The 20,530-nt window shown below is 39.5% G+C and overlaps 1 protein-coding gene across 5 annotated transcripts in view; it reads left to right on the forward strand.

Annotated features, from left to right (window-relative positions):
* Positions 1–20,530, forward strand: part of LOC111582621 (SH3 and multiple ankyrin repeat domains protein 1-like) — a 60,021-nt gene that overhangs the window by 22,610 nt on the left and 16,881 nt on the right. For 2 of the 5 annotated variants that reach the window (XM_035957742.2, XM_035957740.2), the window contains 14 exons: positions 3,330–3,891; positions 8,529–8,732; positions 11,424–11,495; positions 11,592–11,700; positions 11,858–12,009; positions 13,773–13,940; positions 14,221–14,262; positions 14,923–15,039; positions 15,144–15,221; positions 15,365–15,431; positions 15,659–15,834; positions 15,982–16,112; positions 18,707–18,846; positions 20,114–20,227. In XM_035957742.2, the coding sequence (XP_035813635.2) occupies positions 3,433–3,891; positions 8,529–8,732; positions 11,424–11,495; positions 11,592–11,700; positions 11,858–12,009; positions 13,773–13,940; positions 14,221–14,262; positions 14,923–15,039; positions 15,144–15,221; positions 15,365–15,431; positions 15,659–15,834; positions 15,982–16,112; positions 18,707–18,846; positions 20,114–20,227 (2,029 nt within the window). In that variant the 5' untranslated portion in view covers positions 3,330–3,432. Of the gene's footprint in view, positions 1–935; positions 988–3,329; positions 3,892–8,528; positions 8,733–11,423; positions 11,496–11,591; positions 11,701–11,857; positions 12,010–13,772; positions 13,941–14,220; positions 14,263–14,922; positions 15,040–15,143; positions 15,222–15,364; positions 15,432–15,658; positions 15,835–15,981; positions 16,113–18,706; positions 18,847–20,113; positions 20,228–20,530 lie in introns of all 5 variants that reach the window. The other 3 variants (XM_035957741.2, XM_035957743.2, XM_055004527.1) reach the window with 3 other exon arrangements.

The following is a 20,530-nucleotide window of genomic DNA, read 5'->3' on the forward strand; positions in this document are numbered from 1 at the left end:
GTCACTCTCAGAGAGTCTTGGGGAATCGACCACAGTCACTCCTCCTTCCCCCTGTGGTAGATTTACTCCCAGAAATGCTCAACTAGCAGACTTCCTTTTGGCTGGTGAGACATGGACAGAGCAGGATTGGCTCATTCTGCATACATCCAGTCAATCATTTGACTTTATAATTATGTCATTTAAAATACAATTACTCTAAAAGATGCTGTGTTTTTGTGTTGTTTCATTGCATGAAACAATCAGATCTTTACAAACCAATTTTTAAAATCAGAATTCCAGGTCAATCCCCATCTCCCATGTTTTTTTAGAGTGTACAAATTTATTTCAGACATTGATTAAAGTTCCTTCAATTCTAGGCCAAAAACTGAATCTAATTTCAACACAGTGGTTCCCACCCTGGGGGGTCAGAATCTTCACAAAGGAAGACCAGATAAAAAAAGAAGTACAAAGAAACAAAAATAGAAAAATAGCTCTGCAACATCTATTTTTCATGAATTTTCTCAGAGTTGTGAACAGCCAACACATACAAGCAATAAGCAGGGGTCACACTTCAAAATATTATTTTGTTTCAAACCGTAAAGGTTGTCTTAACACAAAACTAGAAACCTAATTCTGATGCCTAAACATACTTAACACTAACACTAAGTTAAGCCAACCAGCTTCATCTTCTTGTTATTGGTAGGATATTAAATCCTCAAGAAATGGACGGAACCATACAGACACCAGCATTTTCAGCTTTACAGCAATCAGAAGTGGAGGCAGCACAAGCAAACCAAAAACCTGATTTTGTTTTCAAGCCACAACCTCAATTAGCAAAGCAGTGTTCTTGGTGCAGTGTTTTTAACGTGGTTATACTCTTCATCACATGTTTCTGTTGGATGTCTGGCTATTGGCTCGCTTCTTCATCTCTACATTATTATTTATGTCAATTGCAGGCCACTGTACGCTGTGCCAGACACCTGTCGATGTCCTTGGTCCCCGATAGAGGTTGATAAGTCAAAAGTCATAGATCACTTAATGCCCCTTTAACCTTCATCAGCACCATGTTCTCTGCATATTCTAATAATAACCGACTGAAGTGTCTGCATGTTGGTAATCTGTGACTGAATGAGTTTAGATCTGTGTCCTAATTTGACTTGTGTCTCCATGAGTTCCATCTGTCCATCTGAGCACTCTGATACTCATTTATTTCAGACTCCCAACTCATATGATATTCAGAGCACCAAACTGCCAATGAGACAGTGGGAGATCCCTCGCGTCATTCACCATCATTAAGGCGGCTGTTGGCAATGGTCCAGATCTGCATGATGGCAAAGCCCCTGTAGCCAGACTTCACCACAGAAAAACCAGGACAAAACATATGGAGGCGCCAGTATGCTAAATCTGAAGCAAAAAGAAGCAATGAAACCATCTTAAAGCAAAAATCCACCCAACAACACTTTCACTACAGTTTTGCAACAGTCGTTAGTGATGCAGCTGGTGTATCTGAGTCCATTTTATAGCATGTTATTCTTCCTGGAGGTAACTGACATTGTGTCAATTAAGAGATTTTTCATTTGCAGCAGGAAAGCTATCTTTAACACTGATAGTAAGGTCCTCTTCTCAGACTTTGTGCTTACATTCATGAAGAAGGAAATCAATATCACAGGAAACAGTTTTTCCACTCAATGAGCCCTCAGTGTCCATCGTTTCTCTTGCTGCTCACCTCTCACCCCAACCTGTTGAGGCAGACAGCCGCCCACCCTGAGTCTGGTTCTGTTGTAAATTTCCTCTTGCTAAAACAAAGTTTTTCTCTGTAGTGCTGCCAAGTGTTGGTAGCACTGGAGAACTGCCTCAGCCATACTTGAAAGTCTTAACCTTATTATGTAAAGATGGCAAATGTAATGACTGAGTGCTGGAAAAGTAAAATTGAGTTGATTAAAAAGTGACCAGAAAACCCATCCAAGCACATCAAAAATTGCAGTTTTGTCACAGTTGATGGCTAAAAAAGCGTCCTTTGTTGTTGTGGAGGGATTTCTTTTGTGCTTTCACTTTCCTGTAGGTGCATAGGAGAGACAGTGATGGCATCAGCAGAGAACATCTGGGTTTGGATTTTTTTTTTTGGTCTTTTTGTGACATTGACAGATTTTTGTAGGTCTATTGAACTCTTTGCATTGAAACATTTCTGTTAATGCTACCAGGTATGTTTCCTGACAAAACAGCAGTATGTGACAAGTTGGGAGTGAGACTGGGCTCAAAACCATGCAGCCACAACACTCATTTTATTCAAATGAAGGCCCGCGACTGTAGCTTTTCTCAGCTTGAAAAAGTCCTGCATTTTTGTAGCATAACTCAACCTAAGCTGAATTTTAACATATTCCCGAAAGTATATCAACAGCAAACTCTGCAAATGTCAGTGTATTCCGATGTAACTTCCCAGAAACTGTTTCACTGAGTTATCTGCATACATTTGCTATGTGAGATCAAAAAACCTACTTATTCTGGAACATGGACTGATGTTAAGGCATCCAGATAACCTGCTCCAATAATCTGACCCTTTAATGGTGATTAAACATTTCAGATTTTCCAAGAAGAAGCTCTTGGATGTTGTGAATAAAATTCACCACCTTATTTGTGCAAATCCACCAAATGTAGTCTGGATTACAATATACCACATAGCCACATTGCTCTTATTGTGGCTGTCACAGCTGCACAGAACTTTGTGCAACAGGTTGAGGCATGTTTTCAGAGGTTGTCACAAGGTATTGAAGGGACAAAATCTCATCACTGAGCCGCGCAGACATGACTGAGGCAAGTTGAGAGCAATGAATGTTCCACAAGGTCAATTCTAACACTTCATTTAAAAATAACACCTGCATCACACAGACAATGAAATAGTGAAATGGTGTACAAGTGTCTGAGGGTGGAATTTTCCTTTAAGAATCTCACATTTAGCTGTTAGCCCTGGGCTGTGCCTCAAACCGAGGTCTCCTCCATTTTCACAAAGCAGCAATGATCTTGACCTCATGTGATGCTAAATTGCACATCCAACTCACTCTCTTCTGCACAGAACCTGTGATGCAAATTCACAGAGTTTATATTTAGCCTGTCTTTCATCAGCCTGCTATTCCCTGATGCATTCCCAGTGGCTAAATGGAAAATGTGGACCAGCTCTGTGCTAATTCACACATGTGGACTTATTAGCATTGCCAGTGGCAAGTTTTTCTATTATTGCACGTGTCTTTTACATACTTGAATTACACACATTCTAATTTTGCTAAGTTCACTCTCTTAATGTAATAAGAGTTAAATGACCAAAGTTTACTCCCTTCTCTGCCTGTTTCCCACAGCATGTGTCTAAGGATGAAGCCAGTCTCATGGGATAGCCATGTTTTGTCTCCATGACAGCTATATCACTCAGCCCTCTCTGCAGTGACCCCTGCACAGCAAAGGATGCTGGGAAATAATGAGCACTTTTATCCCAGTCAGGATGACAAAGATGGGGAGGATGAAGAGGAGGAAGAGGAGCAGGGAGGAGAAGACAGAGAAGATGAAGGTGGACGTGACACAGAGAATGGAGGATTAGAGGGTCTGGAGGAGAAGGAAATGACGGGAGGACGGCAATCCTGGGAAGGGAAAGGTGGCGAGGTGGTGAAACCAGCAGCCATTGTGGTCGGCAGACAGAGAGTAGACCGGCCACTGAGGCCGGGCAACCTGGGCAACAGGGGTATCAATTATATGCCCAATCTAGGCCCAGTACATCAACAAGTTGCCAATAAGCAGCAGCAGCATCTGTTGGCAGCAAAGAGACGAGCTCTCATGGAGCGCAGCATGACCACAGTGGCTCCGCTGGAGGACACTTTCCTGACCATGATGGTGTTCCGCATCGGGATTCCTGACATCAAACAAACAGTACGTGCACCAGAAATACTGCCCATTTAGCCCTTTTTGTGAAATTGCTGAAATGTGTGCACACAGTACCAGCATCTTCATGACCCAAAAGTCAGAACAAATTTAAATAAACAAACCAGGAAAAAAAAACTGTCGAGCTTATTCAAAATCAAACATTTAAAAGTTTAGTTATCTATTTTTTTAAAAAGTCTCCATCACAAACAGGGCACTGACTGGAGTTCTTTCCAAATGAGGAAGTAGTTCAAGTCAGGTCTCTCTGGTATTACTGCCTCAGAGAGAGAAAAACTTTATTTTCACAAACAGAATTTAAATTGTTATATTTATTTAAGCTGTTAAAGCAGTTATGCATTTGGCATATGCGACTATTTTGGATCCTGATCTGTTTGTGAGTACAGACAAGAATAAAACTGTTCAGATATTTTTGTATTTGTACAACAATTACATGAACAACAAAACTTAAAACAATAAAATAAAATTTCAGCACATGATATACATTGGTGACTATCTCTCAAAAATTAGTGAACAGAGATTTCATAAGGGCACATGCTGAGGCTTTGGTTGCTTCTTTCCAGTGAAGCCCCTCAGTGTTCATCCTCTTACTGTATTTTCTCCCCGTGTTTCTCTTTGTTGAACGTTGAAAGGGACTACCTCCCTGCTAAATCCAGCTGTTCTGCATCTCCTTATTAAAACATTTGAAGTAATTTTACTGGAGAGTTGACGCTACATCTGCTTCAAATTAGTCACTCAACAGAACCCAGGAGTATTTGACTCAAGGATTTTTTTTTTATATATTTGTCAAATCATGCACAAAACTGTATAAGCACATCTCCTATTTCAAAGCATTTTCATTCCAATCATCCCACATGCCCAGAGACGAGTCCCAAAAGGAAGTAAAAATATTACAGAGCTCGACTTGTGTTGAGCAGCCTGCAAGGACAGACATATTCAGTCAACAACACCATGCAAACATCTGCCTTGGGTCAGGTATGGGCATAATTAGTTTCCAAAACTGAAGTTGGCATCATTTCACACTTGCAGCAGCTCTCAGCTTTACGGTGGTGGCAGGTGAGAATTGGTCAGCCCACACAAACCACATCCAGGTGAGAATGGCCGCCCCACCATAGTCCCTCCCCATCTTCCATTCTCCCTTTTCAACTCCCTGAACATGCCGACTGTTCTACATGCCAGCTAATCTGCCCTCAATATAACAGTAATTGCTAATTATCTAATAGGTTTTTAATGAGTTTGGGGAGAGCTGAGGAAGTGAGTGACTCTGGAAAGGAAAGGAATATGTGGAAGGCATCTGCGTTGCTCATAGGTCTCCACGAGCCACAGGCATCGCATTCAGCTCTGCAATCACTGACAAACACTCAGCATCCGAAACCTTGCAGCTGAAATATTACTGAGCTGAATTAAAGAGAGAGAAAGAGAGAGAGAATGTGTGTTAGTTAAAGAGACTGAGGGAGGGAATGAATGTGATGAAGGCAGACGTGGGGAGTAAATTAGTAAAGACTCAAATATGTGTTCTCAAAAACTGTATGATGAAAGTCTAAATATTTCTCCTGAGAGGGGAAAAGTGCTGCCAGAAAAATCTCAGAAAATGCTTGATTGTATAGAACAGAACAATGGGGAGAGAAGTGTGGCTGTTATGTACAGTGTGCATTACATTAGACTTCCCTCACAGGAATTAGCCACTCGATCGCTTTCTCTTCACACAGACACACAGAAACTAGAAAACTACATACACCACACTGCACAAGCACACTTCCATAACAACGCTCAGACACACACATATACTTAACGGCTCACTTATATGCGTGCGCATAAACACACACGTGCTCATCCACATCATGTGGTTTACCTCCCAGGGACCACCAAGACATTGCTACGGCAACGGGTGCCTGCCTCCACTAATGAACTGGTTGCCATGCCAATAGAGTTGACTACACTATCAAACAGTGCAACCTAGTGGGGGCTTAAAAGGAGGCGCGGGGGGACAGAGGGGACATAGAAGTGTGCTGAGCTGTGCAGTTTTACCTGCACACCTCTGAAATGGAACGATAGCATGAATGCATATATCTCACCCAGACCTCTCAGCCCTGTTGTTAAAGCCTTCCTTCCTTCAACGTTCTCCTTTGGCTCCAGACTTCAGTAAGAAAAGGGGAAGAATAGACGGCTCTCCTGTGGCAAGGCAACAAAATGGAACAATATGAGGAAATGGGCAGTGCACAAATCACAGTGAAATCTAGTTAGGCACACTGCGCTCCCATAATACAGCCAAGGTATTCTCTCATTGTGGCCAGTGAGCCTCTGGTGTTATCGCACACAGACATGCTGTAAGAGGCAAAGGAGATTTTCTCTTCAAAGTAGTTTGTTCCTCCTGTTCTGAATTGTAGCACAAATGGTATGCTTTTCATACGGCTATCAAAGAAGAAAATAACAAAAGGTGAAAATTTGTCCCATTATGTGATTCTTACCCCTTCATTAGGGGAGAAAAATATTATGTGAAAATAAATGTGAACCAGAACCACAAAAGCGGGTAGCCCAGACGAAAAGGATAGCATACGTCTTCTAAGTCATGACTGTGGCAGGCGATTAATTATTTAAAAGTAATGCATTCATATTCTGCACATACCACATTCTCATACATTCATCATTCACCAACTGATTTGAAACCATCATGCTACATTATTAAACCATAATAATAAAAAGGATTTGACCAGATATTTAACCAGAAAGACTAACCTGTTTATACAGACAAAGACTCGCATTATCCAATATAAAAACACTAGACATTATCACTAAATTGTTTTAATGATTTAAAAAAGCTTTTTCCAGATTAAAACGGCAGTAATAAAAAAAAAAAAATAAGGTTTCTGTTTTCAGACACTGTTACTTAAGTAAAAGAAACAATACTGTAATGTAAAAACACAACCATGACAAGGACAAGTCCTGCAATCAAACTTTTACTTAAGTTAAAGCACACATACCAGAATTTTTTCTGTCTCAGAACAGGCCTTTAGCCTGTGTTATTGTCACATAGTTGACAGAAAACTGTGCATTGTCCCAATATTTCTGACCATTTAATAAGCAAAAATGTCTAATATGCTTGTGTAAATGAAACCTTGATTAACAAAACTGGTTCAAAAATTTCAGTTCCTGTCATTTTAGCATTGGTTTTCCATTGGGACAGGCTAAAATCTCTTTGGGAGTTGCCAAAAATGGATCTCTATGCAGCAAAACCGCTACATTATCGGCTATATGTACTTATCAAAGGAAATAAACTCATTATTTATGGTATATCTGGGTTAATGTTAGTCATGTATGATGATATATTCTTAAGGTTGTAGCTTGTTGAGATGCTAAGGACAATGTTTATTATATAACATTGTGTATCATATTTTAATCATAGATTTTCTCTCTAAAATCTGATAAATTCTGTGTATGCATTCATTTAATGGAGTAATGAGCACAATATTTTTTCTAACAAATAAGTAGTAGTGAATTACTAAATTAGAACTTAAAATTGGCCTTACATCTAAAAAAAAAAAAAAAAGCTACACACAGTACATTAGCCCAACGAGCTAACTAGTTAGCCGACAAGTTAAGCTGGTCCATAGCCTACAAGCTACTGGATTAGCCAACGGCACCTCCTGAACGTTAGCGTGGCAAACATAATATTTTTGACAAAAAGTACTTTTCATTGTGTGCTAACATTGTCCTTTTGTTGTGATAGTTTCACCCCAGAAAGAATATATGTACTAGTACATTTATATTTCTTCATTGAACTGAATAACATAGATAGCTAATATACAGATGAGTGACAAATTGAAAGAAAAACCAATATAAGGTGTCTTAGTAAGTGTTGGGCCACCATGTGCTGCCAGAACAGCTTCCTTGGCATTGATTCTTGAAGTCTCTGTGAGTCTATTAGAGGGATGAACATTATTCTTCCAAAAGATATTCCCTCATTTGGTATTTTGATGAAGGTGGTGGAGAATGTTGTTAAACATGTCAGTCCAAAATCTTCCGTAGGAGGTGAACTGGGTTGAGATCTTGTGGCAGCAAAGGCCAAGCAACTGATTTACATTATTATCATGCTCATCAAACCATTCAGTGACCCCTCCTGCCCTGGTAATGGGGGTATTGTCATTCTGGAAGAGACTTCCATCAGGATTAAAACGTTTCATCACAGAATGAAAGTGATCATTCAGAACTTAATATTTATTTGCAGTTACTCTTCCCTTTAAAGGGAAAATTGGATCCAAACCATGCCAGCAAAAAGGCCCCCTGCAGCATAAAAGAACCCCCAGAAGCCCTCACTGTGGGGGTCAAAGGTTTAAGTTTTTCCTTTCATTTGTCATCTGTCTGTTGTTTATCCCAGCAATTTGGCAGTGAATGGCAATTTCATCAAAGGATTGAAAAATGTCAACACAAACAGGCTTTTATAAAATCAGGGACAAACCTTGTCAACAATTAACATTGGTGCGTCCGTGAAACAACCCTTCAAAACCAGACTTTTTTCACCATTGTTAACCCTTACTATTGCCTTCAGAGTAGATGTACAAGAGAGAAACATGAGCACGTCTGTACTCTGCCTCTGACCTTCACTCTGCCCTTTACTTTCTGCCTGTCAGAGGTGTCTCCAGTTTGACCAGGACTGCACGGTGTGGAACGCCAAGCAGCAGATCATCTGCTCCCTCAACGAGTCGCTGTGGGATGCCTACAACTATGGCCTCTTCCAGCCCGCTGGAGACGGGCGGGACGCCAAGTTCCTGGAGGAGGAGCGACCCCTGCGGGACTATTCACAGTCCTTGGAGAAGGGGGTGCCTTACCTGGAGGTATGATGGGACCACTGAGTACAGGAACACTTAACAATTACCTACTAAGTACCAACACTTCCCCAAAATTCTCATCATATCATAAAGGGTCTGAGATTTAAATCACTGAGAATATCTGAATTTTAATATTTACTTTTTACTGTCATCTGTTCAGTCATATTGTCAAAAATTTTACCTCTGAAAATGAAAATCCTAATACTCTTATATAGCCTTTTCTACATGGTCAGGAATAACAGTGTGGTAGCGTACTTTACTTCATTCATACTTTGTTCATTTCTTTACCTAAAAGTAGTCATATTTAAATATACTGAGTCCCCAAATCCCCACAAAAAGTACAGAAGTTATTAGTTCAATTTCTTTTGGATATCAGTGGCCCTCTTTACTTCTGAGACATTGTTTCATGCAGGCTCTTTTTCAAGGTTTCAAGAAAAAAGAATAAACAGATGCAATTTTGCATTTTTCTTAAATACACCTAATGCACATGTTTATTTTTTTTGCAACTTTTCTAGTGGCTTTAACTATGGAGCTAAATCATACTTTGAAAACTTCACAGCTCATAACTAAATAAAAATACAAGAAATTGTCCAAACGAAGCAATGTTTAGTCTCCTTTATTAGAATCCCAGTGCTCTGCACAGTAAATGAACTGAGTAAGGGGAATCTTTACACAATTGGATGGATTTAATTGAGTTCTGTACATTATGTAACTTGCAAATTGTATTTCTCCTCTTTTTGGTTTAAGTGGGTTGTGAGATATCGTCACTGTGAAGTTTCCATGCTGTAATACAATTATCTCACAGTGCCCCCTGCTGGTGCAGTTGCGGTATAGGCTGCAGAGTTGGGTGGGGCTGAAAGAGGATCCTGCACTCACAGTTTGGCTTCAGACCAGAGTATTTACATTCTTGACTGAGTTCCAGATGAGGACATGACTGTGTGCTGATGAGGCCTTGTAGCTACATTTTGCTCCACCGCAGGATGTGCAAAAGTTTCAGGCACAGCAAATAAAAATCAAGATGACTTTCAGAAATAATATCATGGATATTTTTTAACAGTTAACCTCACTCAGTGCAGTAAAAAGGTAAAAGCTAATCAATATATGATGTGACCACCCTTTGCCTTTAAAGCAGCACCAGTTCTTAGTTTTTCAAGAAACTTGGCAGGTAAGTTGCTCCAAACATCTTGAAGAAGTTGCCACAGTTATTCTGTGGATTTAGGCGGCCTCTCCATGTAATCCCAGATTGTTTCAGGGATGACGAGTTTAGAGATCTGAGGGAGCCACACCATCTGCTGCCTTGCTCTTCTTCTTAGAATGAATTTGACACCAATCAGACCCCTCCCAGCATGATTGATAAAAATCTAAATATTTAAAGCGCCTGAAACATTTGCACGATACTGTTTCTCACACATCCACAACTTTATATACTGATGAAAGAAGTACTGCCATCTGAATCACTGCTGTGCTTTTGTGATATACAGAAGCGTCTGGATAGTATTAGCTCTTATTGTGTACCACAACTTGCATACATTGTAGTTATTTTACAGCCAGTATTAGGCCTGATTGCTTCTTTATTCTGGTCACCAAACTTATCTCTGCTGCTGGCAGAAACACAGCTGCTCTCTAGATGTCTGAGGTGCGATGGATAGTTCAGCTCACTGTCAGCTGTGAGATAAGATCTTAGACTTCCCACATCCAAGCTGCTCAGCTGGTGGTTGGTTTGAAATCACAATATTGTTCTGATGTGGAGACTAAACCTCAAGTTAAGGGCTTTACATTGATGGAGTTTTCAGTCAAAGATAAACCCAACTAAAGTCATTTTTTGAAGCATCATATGTGGCGGATGCATGGATTTTCCAACACTGATTAGAATTTTTCCACCTTTTTTTTTTAAATTACTGGTAGAATATAGGGCTCTTTTTAAAACACATTAACACTGTGGAACATACTGCTGCAGCCCTGCCATCAGAGGGGGTCAAAGGGTACGGATGACCTAAAGCCCAAGGCCCAACGGGGGTTCATGCAGAGGTCTATGGTTAAAACAAAAATAGGAGCAAGTATGACAAACAAATGAGGGTCCCAATTTGGAAAATGTTCTCGCTTTTTCCATAATTCCAAATGTACAAATACAAAATAAAACAAAATGTCTAAACAGATGCAAAGTTTTAACTGTAGTTCAGAAAGGAATCTCCATTTAAACATCTGTTAAATGGATATGGGACATATTATCAGTCAGAAAGTCTGTATTGAAGGAGTTGATTGTGCAGGATGTTAGTTGTTGGGATGTATTTGGCCTTATATGAGCATGACGTTGTGTGTTTGCTGTGATCAAAACTGCCCCAGATATAAATGAGTATAAGCACAGTTTGTTATTACCTAATCCAACCACAAAAAAGACAGCAAACTTCTCCAAAACCATCTATTGAAGCTCTATTTAAGCTTTTCCCCAAAACTAACCAAAAATCTGACATAATGGTTTAAAGAAATAAAGCATGGGAGTGTTTCAGCAACTCTGAGTGGGAGAGGGAATTTCTGGAAACAGTTAACAGGAATAACAGTTCCTTTTTCTGAGCTATGGATTTACAGTGCAAATAGTAATCTGTTAGCTATTTCCCCTATGTAGGCTGTCTGATAAATTCAACTGTGTTGCAGTGAGATGATTCATATTTTTCACACGTATCTTTTTCTGGTCCTCAGTTTAGGTACAAAACCAGAGTTTATAAACAGACCAATCTGGATGAAAAGGCTCTCGCTAAACTCAGCACAAAGGTATTTCTTTCCCTGCGAACTGAACGTTGCCGTTCATTACTGTTCGGTGTTAAGTTCCATTCACTGACATGCTTTTCCATCTTTATCTACACTCAGGCCAGTCTGAAGAAGTTTCTGGATTACGTTCAGACAGGCGCAATAGAGAAAATGGCAAAAGTCCTTGATAAAGGTCTGGATCCAAATTTTCATGACCCTGACACCGGAGGTGAGTTTACCACAAGACTGTGTGCAGCATCTCACCAAGAAATTATATTTCCTCCTTGCATATGATATTAAGTGTTAATATAAAATAGAGTGTCTGAGGGTCACTTTCATCCCTCTGTGTCATCCCTCCTGCCCCTGAACCCCTCTCTGTGGGTCAGAGACCCCGCTGTCTGTGGCCATGCAGTCGGGCCTGTCGGTGGAGGGCATCAGGGTGCTGGTTCAGGGCGGCACTCACCTCGACTTCAGGAGCAGAGATGGCTTCACAGCATTGCACAAAGCAGTTCGGGCTCACAATCATGCTGGGTTGCTGGTAAGGACAAGTTAAAGTCACACGCATGCAGAGTACAAACGCACTCAAGTAGGGCAGGGGGGATTATTTTAATTACAGGGTAAAAGCAAAGCATCAAAAAATACCCCATGGAAATGGTCTTTAACTAAGTAAGTAAATAATTGAGCATTTTGAGCCCTGCATCAGAGGTGGATGTTAGCAGAGACATTTTAAGGACTTTAAGTAGCCTCTGGACTGTATGTATGTATGTATCCCATAACTTTTTGGTTAGTTTGCCCTTTCCTGTACAAAACCTGGTGTATCACTGACAAATCATCCCATAATGTTTCTAGAAGTGATAATATTACCTTAAACTCTCCATTTTTTGTTGTTAATTCTTTGTATTAGTGTTATCCATGTGATCAATTCAAAAGCAATTGCATTATCACATACTGTTCCATCTATTGTATAGACACCCCCACACACACACACACACAAACACAAAGAAATACACATCCCACTGCCATCCCCCATGATCAGTTTGCACTTTTTCAGTATGTGCTATTACATGTGACTATATGATAAAGCTAACTGCCTGATAATATTCCATGTTCAGATTTGCTTTGCTTTTTTGTAATTAGTGTTGGATTTTTCTTATTATGCAATGAATCAGAGAACACAATAATAAAAATAAACAATACAACACAATAAGAGATGAAGTCAAGGTGTCATGCTCTACTTGAGTCGAATGTCAAAGAGGTGAGTCCCCAGCAGCAACATTTAAGTCTCTGAAGTCTGAGCAGTTCTCACATGGGGAAGATGACCCATTCCACAGATTAGAAGCCGCTACTGTGAAGGTAGGATCAGCTTTACATTTGCGCCTAAATATCAGAACATCTAGGAGCATCTGGTTGGTTGCAGATGTAACCAGTATGTAAAGATGTAAGTGTTAGGAAGAATTATAAGTGTAACTGCATGTAAATAAAGAGATGAAAGGTGGAGAAGTCTTTGGGAGAGCCATAGGCCATAACTTTGACTAAAAAGTCATAAAGGAAAAAAGCTAGTTTTGACCACTGAGCTGATTTGTCTATGAAATTTGAAGTACCTTTTGAAGATCAGTCCAAGGTTTTTCTGCAAAACATTGACTGTATGAAGCCAGACGGTGGAGAATACCCTTAAAAGTTTTAGTCCATCGAGGTTTTAATGTCTTTTGAATAGTACGGTATGGGCAAACCCTAACCCTAAGTCTGTACTTGTTTTTAAACCAGACTGAAACTTTTCTTAAACGCCATGGTTATCTAGATAAGTCTGCAGTTGGATAACAACTTCTTTCTCCAAAGGTGTCTTAGAAATCATCCTGAAGTTTGAGTGGACAGAAAAGTCAATATTTTTGCTTTTGATGAGAGGTTATAGCACAGCATATTTAAAGACAGCAGGGACACGGTGTGATGTAAGAGCAGCATTTATCAGGGCAACAATATTTGACCCAATAATATTAAAAACATCACTGAGCAGTGGAGAGGGAACACTGTGTTTACGGAACAGTTTGTACGCTGCAAACGCTGAACCACCTCTGATACTGGCTCAAAATGATCATGACATAACAACTTGTCTCAGGGTGTTTCACCAAAGATAGACCCTTATACTTTTATTACAGAGAGGAACCCAATCCGTGGTGTGAACAACAAAATATTTATCACAGCCAGTTAGAATTATTCAGTTAAACCTTTGTGATTTCACTTTGAGATATTACTGCTACACACAGACAATAGAAAATTACTTTTCTTCGCCTTGCTTCTTTTCAGGCTCTCTTGTCCCTCGGAGTGTCTCCAGACCACAAAGACCGCTGTGGCCTGACCCCGCTGTACCACACTGTGCTGACAGGGGGAGACACCTCCTGCTGTGAGACTTTGCTGTATTACAGGGCGAGGCTGGGGACGAGGGATGAGAACGGCTGGGATGAGTCCCATCAGGTAAACCCATGTTATAAACTCAAAAGCAAGTCAATCAATCCGTCTGCCTGTCTTAACTGTTCATGGTTTCCTCTCATATTTTTATGGAAATCTGGTCTTTGTCGGTCTTCATGTAAACTTAAGCAATGCACCATCATTTCACTGTCTTATTTCTGTGTCTGATGTCGTACACCATCACCCTCAGTCTCTCTCGGTGTTTAGTTACTCCTCTCTCCTCTCAGCCTTCCTCACTCGTCTCTCCATTCTCTCTCCTTCCTCCCCTCCTTCTCTCTTTCCATAGCACAGGGATGAAGAGGAGTTTGGAATGGAAGAAATACATAAGGTACCCTTCATCCCACCATCTCATCATCCCTACCAGCCTTACAGAGGCGAAAGCACTTAGAGTTGTCATGCAGTTATTATGTAAATAGTGAATGAGGTGACCACATTATTTCCTCAAACATGTCTAAATTGAAGTCATTTCAATCCGAGCCAAGATCAGAAAGAGTGTTGGATATTACCTCTTTCTTGCTACAGATATGGGTGCATTGCCGACATGATTGTCTCTGTGACATTCTGGTAAATTTGTGTTTGTGCTGCGAGCCGGTTGTCATGGTGTTTTATTTTGGATTTCTTTACTTTCTTGTGATATTTTAGTCCCTGCAGAAAAATATGAGGAAACCTCTCAGGCTGCTGTAAAGCTCATTTCTGTTGTTTTACTGGTTTTTGTTTCCTTTCTTCTCCACCATTGTGCAATGTAATTGGCTCTTACCTGTTTTTCTGTGAAAGTAATTTTGGGTCTAAATGTGGATGTAAGACATATAATTTCCCTTTCTCTTGCTTTTGCAATGTCTTTCTGTTTTCTTTTTTTCATACTAATTCTCTTGCACTATCCTGTCCTTATGCTGTGTGAAACCAAACTTATCATTTGAACTTTTCTCCCTCTATCCTTTATAATACTAACAATTTGTGGATATTTCTATTATACTCTTGACATTATAAGGCTTGCCAGAATGGCTTTGCACAGCACTTGGAGCATCTGCTGTTTTATGGGGCAGACACCACTTCTCAAAATGCCTCAGGGAACACTGCACTTCATATCTGTGCCCTGTACAACAAGGCAAGTAGGGAACAGATCCCTTATATGAAAACGTTATACCATAATAATTACTGCTATTTATTCTAAAGGTGTTAACTGATCACTGTTTCCCTCTAAATGATCAGGAAAGCTGTGTCCGTGTTCTTCTGTACAGGGGAGCAAATAAGGAGGCAAAAAACAAACATGGTCAGACCCCTTTTCAGGTAAATTGCTTGACTTTTAACTACTATGTGTGCAAAATGTATTTGTAGAGTAGCTTTGAGCAAGAGTTTCTTAAAGACAGAGCAATAATGTGTCTAATAACAGCTGTAACAATAATGTCCAAATTTGTGTTTTCTGTTTGCAGCTAGCTGTAATGTCTGGTCACTTTGAACTCGGGGAAATCATCAAAAACCACAAAGATTCTGACATAGGTAAGCTTTCCTGCCAAACTGTCGCGTCGGACGTGTTACAATCAGCTCCCAACACCTGCCTGCCTTGTGATTTCCCAAATTTGTTGTGTATGTGCCCCGACAATATCTTTTTTTTCCCTGACAATCTGCCTAATTTCTCCCTGCCCTTCCCTGCTGTCACATCGAACGTCTTCACTCTTCTTCATTTGACCTCTGTGCCTTCACCACAAACCTCACCACATCTTCAGTGCCCTTTTTGGAATCGCCAAAGTTTGTTCCCAAGCGAAAAGAGAGCTCCCACACCCTGCCTCTCCCTTCGCATCTCTCCCATCCCCTCCTGCGTGCTAATAGCGATAACACCATGACCCAGTCCGACCCTATGGCCCTCCCCAACAAGGCTGCAACCAACCCCAACCCAGGACAGGTACTGAGCACCTTTAGGTGGATGCTCATCTTTGTGATCTTTGATATGCTTTCCTGATGTTGCCGTTGCTTTGTCATTCTTTTATGGACAATATGTTACTGCATCAGTTTGATACTCTGTCACTATGGAACAATATGTGTTTTGCAGGGCCAGCGCAGGGCCTCCATCGGTATGAGAAGCTCCAGCAGCCCCAGGACTCGTACTCGCTCCCCCTCCAGAGGCAGAGGAGGCCAAAGTGACACAGAGGAGAGGCACCGGCAGCCACGGGGGAGACAGGGGTAAGGAGCTTTTAAACAGAACATTTAATGTGCAAAAGAGGAGAAGGATACTGCAGGGATCTAATTCTGACCAGGTCCTTTAAGGTCAATCAGCAGAAGGGAGTCGCTCATCTCTAGTTACCATCAGCTGTATGCAAAGAAATTACTATTTGTGTCTCAGTTGCATACTATGCTCTACTTTTAGCTACAAATATGTTACATATTTTAAGTGCAGTGTGAATGGACAGTGTTCTTTATCACACCCTGAAAAAAAGGTTTAAAAATGTCATAAACTTGAGTCTACAGCCACATTTAAATCTCACTGAAGCTCAGCAATGGAAGAAGAATTCAAATCCTTTATTTAAGCAAAATTCCAATAGAGCAATGTAATACTCCATTGCAAGTAGAATCTTGCTTGAAAAATCTTGTTTTGTTTTAGTAAGTGCATCAATATTAGTAGAGAAATGTAGTTAAAGTATTAAAGGGAAAGTTCTGGTTTGGTCCCTCTGACTGATATGTTATTTGGTATGACAGCATTAGAGTATTAATAGTGGACCATTAGTGTGTCAGCAGCATGTTACTATTTTAGCAGCTGTGGTTTGAACTACTTTATATACAGTTGTACATACTGTACATGGGCAGCAGATAAATCTGAGGGCTCATCAGATGATTAATGTTAATGTAAAGAAAAAAAGTTTGAAAACATGTTTTTCTGCAGTCTTTAATTTTTTGGTGAAATATTGGATCATGTAAATGTTTGCTGAGGTGATAACATGTGGGAAGTTTAGAGAGAAAAGTCACTGTTTCAGGTGCCTTTAAAATCTCATAGGCATTTGAAATATATGACCCCGACAACACACTGGTTTTTGAAAGATGTCAGAGTCCAGAAAGATTGGGAACAACTGGTTTAATCTTCTTCAACAGTCAGTTGTATTTTAAAACCTTGTTGTATTATCCACTGTCAAATCTTTATCTAAAAGTAATGCAGATGAATGCAACGGAATTGAATGTTCAATTTAACTTCTGAAATGTTGCATAGAAACACTTGAGTTAAATATATGCTTAAGTACAATATTTGAATATATGTACTTTACACCACTGGTGTTGCTGTGCTTTCAGATAAATGCTGCTGTCAGTATACTTATAATTGTGCAATGGCATTGTTAACATGCAGATGTCTACTGTGTTCACTATTTCTGCTTAGTGTCTTATTTATGCTAACATTTGATGATTAGCAATGAATACCAAGTGCAGCTGAATCCACTTAGTTTTGTATGGCTGGACAAGTTAATGAAGTCCAATAATTGACGTGATGATGGTCCAAGATGTGATCAATCACTCAAATTATTAGGATTCAGCACTAGTTACTTTCAAGATGAAGATTTTACACACTGGATAATTAAACAAGTTTAATGTTAGTTTGAAGATTAAACCCATCGTTTCACAACTTTTGTACTTCTTACGTAAAGCAGTGTGTAATCAGGGGTACATTTCAGATGTCTATGAGTTGTTATAGTGATTTTTCCCTCTAAACTTCTCACATGGTTTTTATAAATGTTCAAATGATCCAATATCTCACCAACAGTCAGCGAGTCCAAAACTGAAAACAGATTTGTATGTCAGAACTGATATTTCTTGTTTCCTCCCATGTTAATCATCTAATGGCTCTTAAGATGTATGCGGTGTCTCTATATAAATGTGGATATAAATTAACTCAAACTGGTTCCACCTGCAGGAGCTACAACAATCTGATGCACTGATGCAATATGATTAACAACAATATTAATAACATATCAGCCCAGTGGCTCAAAACCAGTACTTTTACTTGAATCATTTACCTACATTTTACTGCTAATACTTATATACTTTATATACTTACTTAAGTAGGTTTTGGCATGCAGGACTTTAACTTTGCTATATTTGCTGCTTTTACTCAAACAAAGGATCTAAATACGGTTTCCACTGCTGACAATCATCAGAATTATTAGTATTTATTATCTAGTAACTATGAATTTTGGCCTGATCCACTGAACATTTTTTGGGAAACTTAGTCCAGACCAAAGCAGTGGACAATCCAACAAACTGAAATGAGTGCAATTAAAAATAAACAAATAAATCATTGGTTATACCATATACAGCCCATGGGTTATACAAAATGTATAGTACTTGCTTTATGTCATAGTATTCCAAAGTTGCCACTTAAATTACATCCAGTGCATGCTTTTCTTTATTTCCCATCAATAAACTTCCAATTATACTACTAATTTAATTTGTAAACTAAATGACATTAATTACTCTTTATGTGAATTTCTTCTATTGCATTTGCCATAGTTATGTAAATTTAATATTGTCATCATTGCACAGAATAAACTCACAGTGGCTGTCAGAATCGTTAGTACTTTCTATACACCTGACATACTGAATGTGAGACGCTGTGAGTAAATACAAGATTGCCGCCTGCATTCTGACTGCTGCTGTGACTGATTAGTGTGACTCAGCTCCTGACTGTCTCCGATGTAGCCTGACAAGCTGTATGTCATCCCACTTGTTTATCACAGTGTGAAACTTATCTCAGTATTTTGTTATAGACTCTCTCCCACCTCCTCCCTCTGCAGTGCGACCTCAGCGGGCAGCGGGGGAGCTCAGATGAAGCGTATGTACAGTGCAGTTCCAGGACGAGTGTATGTAGCCACTCGCGCCCACTCTGCTAGTGGAGACAGAGAGCTGTCGCTTAATAAAGGGGACAAAGTTAAAGGTGAGAAATGCCAACACGTTCACACGGCGAAATATTACAATACAAAACAGTTCAACCCTCTGAACCCCAAGCAGTTTCTGGGCTCTTGCCATATTTGTTGCTCACTGTGGGCTCATTTTTCACCGGAATAGAAAGCTCTGCACCTCTATGGAAATAGAACATTAGAATTTGAGAGAACTCAAAAGTGTCTGTTGTACATAATAAAAAAAAAGATCTATACATTGCTGAAAATTAAAGTTACATTTCTTTGATTATTTAGTTCCCAAAAAAAATTAATAATGGGCATCAACATGTACAACATTTTTCCAAGTGGCCACATGTGTTACCAATACTGAAAAGAAATGGTCACTTTAATTACTGTAAGTATTCTACTATCTACGCTGAAATTTGTTTCTATATTTTTCTCCTCCCTGACTGTGTAAACACAGTCTGCAGTTCAGCCTAATTCATAAAAAAGGCTCTGAGTTTTTGTCCCATGAGGGTTAGTTGCAGCTGACAAGAGCAGAATTTCTTGCTCTTTTTTACACAATCTCATTACTGCACACAGTTTATTTTGGACATTTTTTTAATGAGACATGTAGAATGAAGTGATTTTGATGAATGATCATGATTTGAAGGCTAAGTTTGGTTAAGTTTATGGTTTACTGGTATGTCACAAATGAGGAGTTAAAAAACTGCTGAAAATATGAAAATTCTTTCCGTTTTTACAGGATCTGTTAAATTGTGTAGTTTTGGTCATGTAAAAATATATATATATAACATGCCTTTCAAACCCACCGGTGGGTTTTGTATTTCCGAGGTTGAAATACTGCTATTAAAAAATTATCTAGTGCCTTTGTTATCATGTTGTTGTTTAATTGTGAAATTAAACAACATTATTATCGGATGATTATCTAAACGCTCTGAACTGCAGATAATTGGGTTTAGTGTTCAGATATTACTGGTGCAGCTGTGTTACAGTTTAATATAGAAAAGTATAAGCCGCTGTATCTAAAATATCAACAGCAAGGAGGAGATGTACATAAAGGAGGAGAGGACTGTAAACAAGAGAAATGAGAAGCATCAGCAGACATTTCCCAGTTCACCACAAAGCAATACATGTTCCCAGCTATTCTCAGAGCACTGAACAATATAATGATGAAAGAGGTCGCTGAAGCAAAACAAGTACTTACATGACGGTAGATTTAGTGCCAAGCTAAATTCTAGCCATCGATCTATGTGTATGTCTGTTTATGTTGTTATTAATCTGTGCCTGTATGTGTCTTAGTGTTAAGTGTAGGAGAAGGAGGATACTGGGAGGGAACAGTGAAAGGTCGCACTGGCTGGTTTCCTTCAGACTGTGTGCAAGAGGTGGCGGCTCCCAGCAAAGACAATCGAACAGGTGAGATAAAAACCTGCAGGATCTGTATATATTATTACATATTACCATGTCCATAGTAGACTGTTTTTAAAGCCCCTTTGAGTCTCGTGATAATCTAATGAGAGATTTTTTTTTTTTTTTTTTAATATTTAAGTCCAGGCATTGACTAAACCCCTTAAACCTCATCTCTGTGTTTTAAAGTTACATATTTAGAAGGCTTTTTTGAATGAAAAGTATCCCTTCGTGCCTTAAAATGGCTTAGATATAACACTATGCAGTGGCTTCTTTTATCTAGGAAACCTCTGCCTGTCTTCACTCACTGCA

Source organism: Amphiprion ocellaris, chromosome 18 (genome assembly GCF_022539595.1).
Source record: "Amphiprion ocellaris isolate individual 3 ecotype Okinawa chromosome 18, ASM2253959v1, whole genome shotgun sequence".
NCBI lineage: Eukaryota > Metazoa > Chordata > Actinopteri > Pomacentridae > Amphiprion > Amphiprion ocellaris.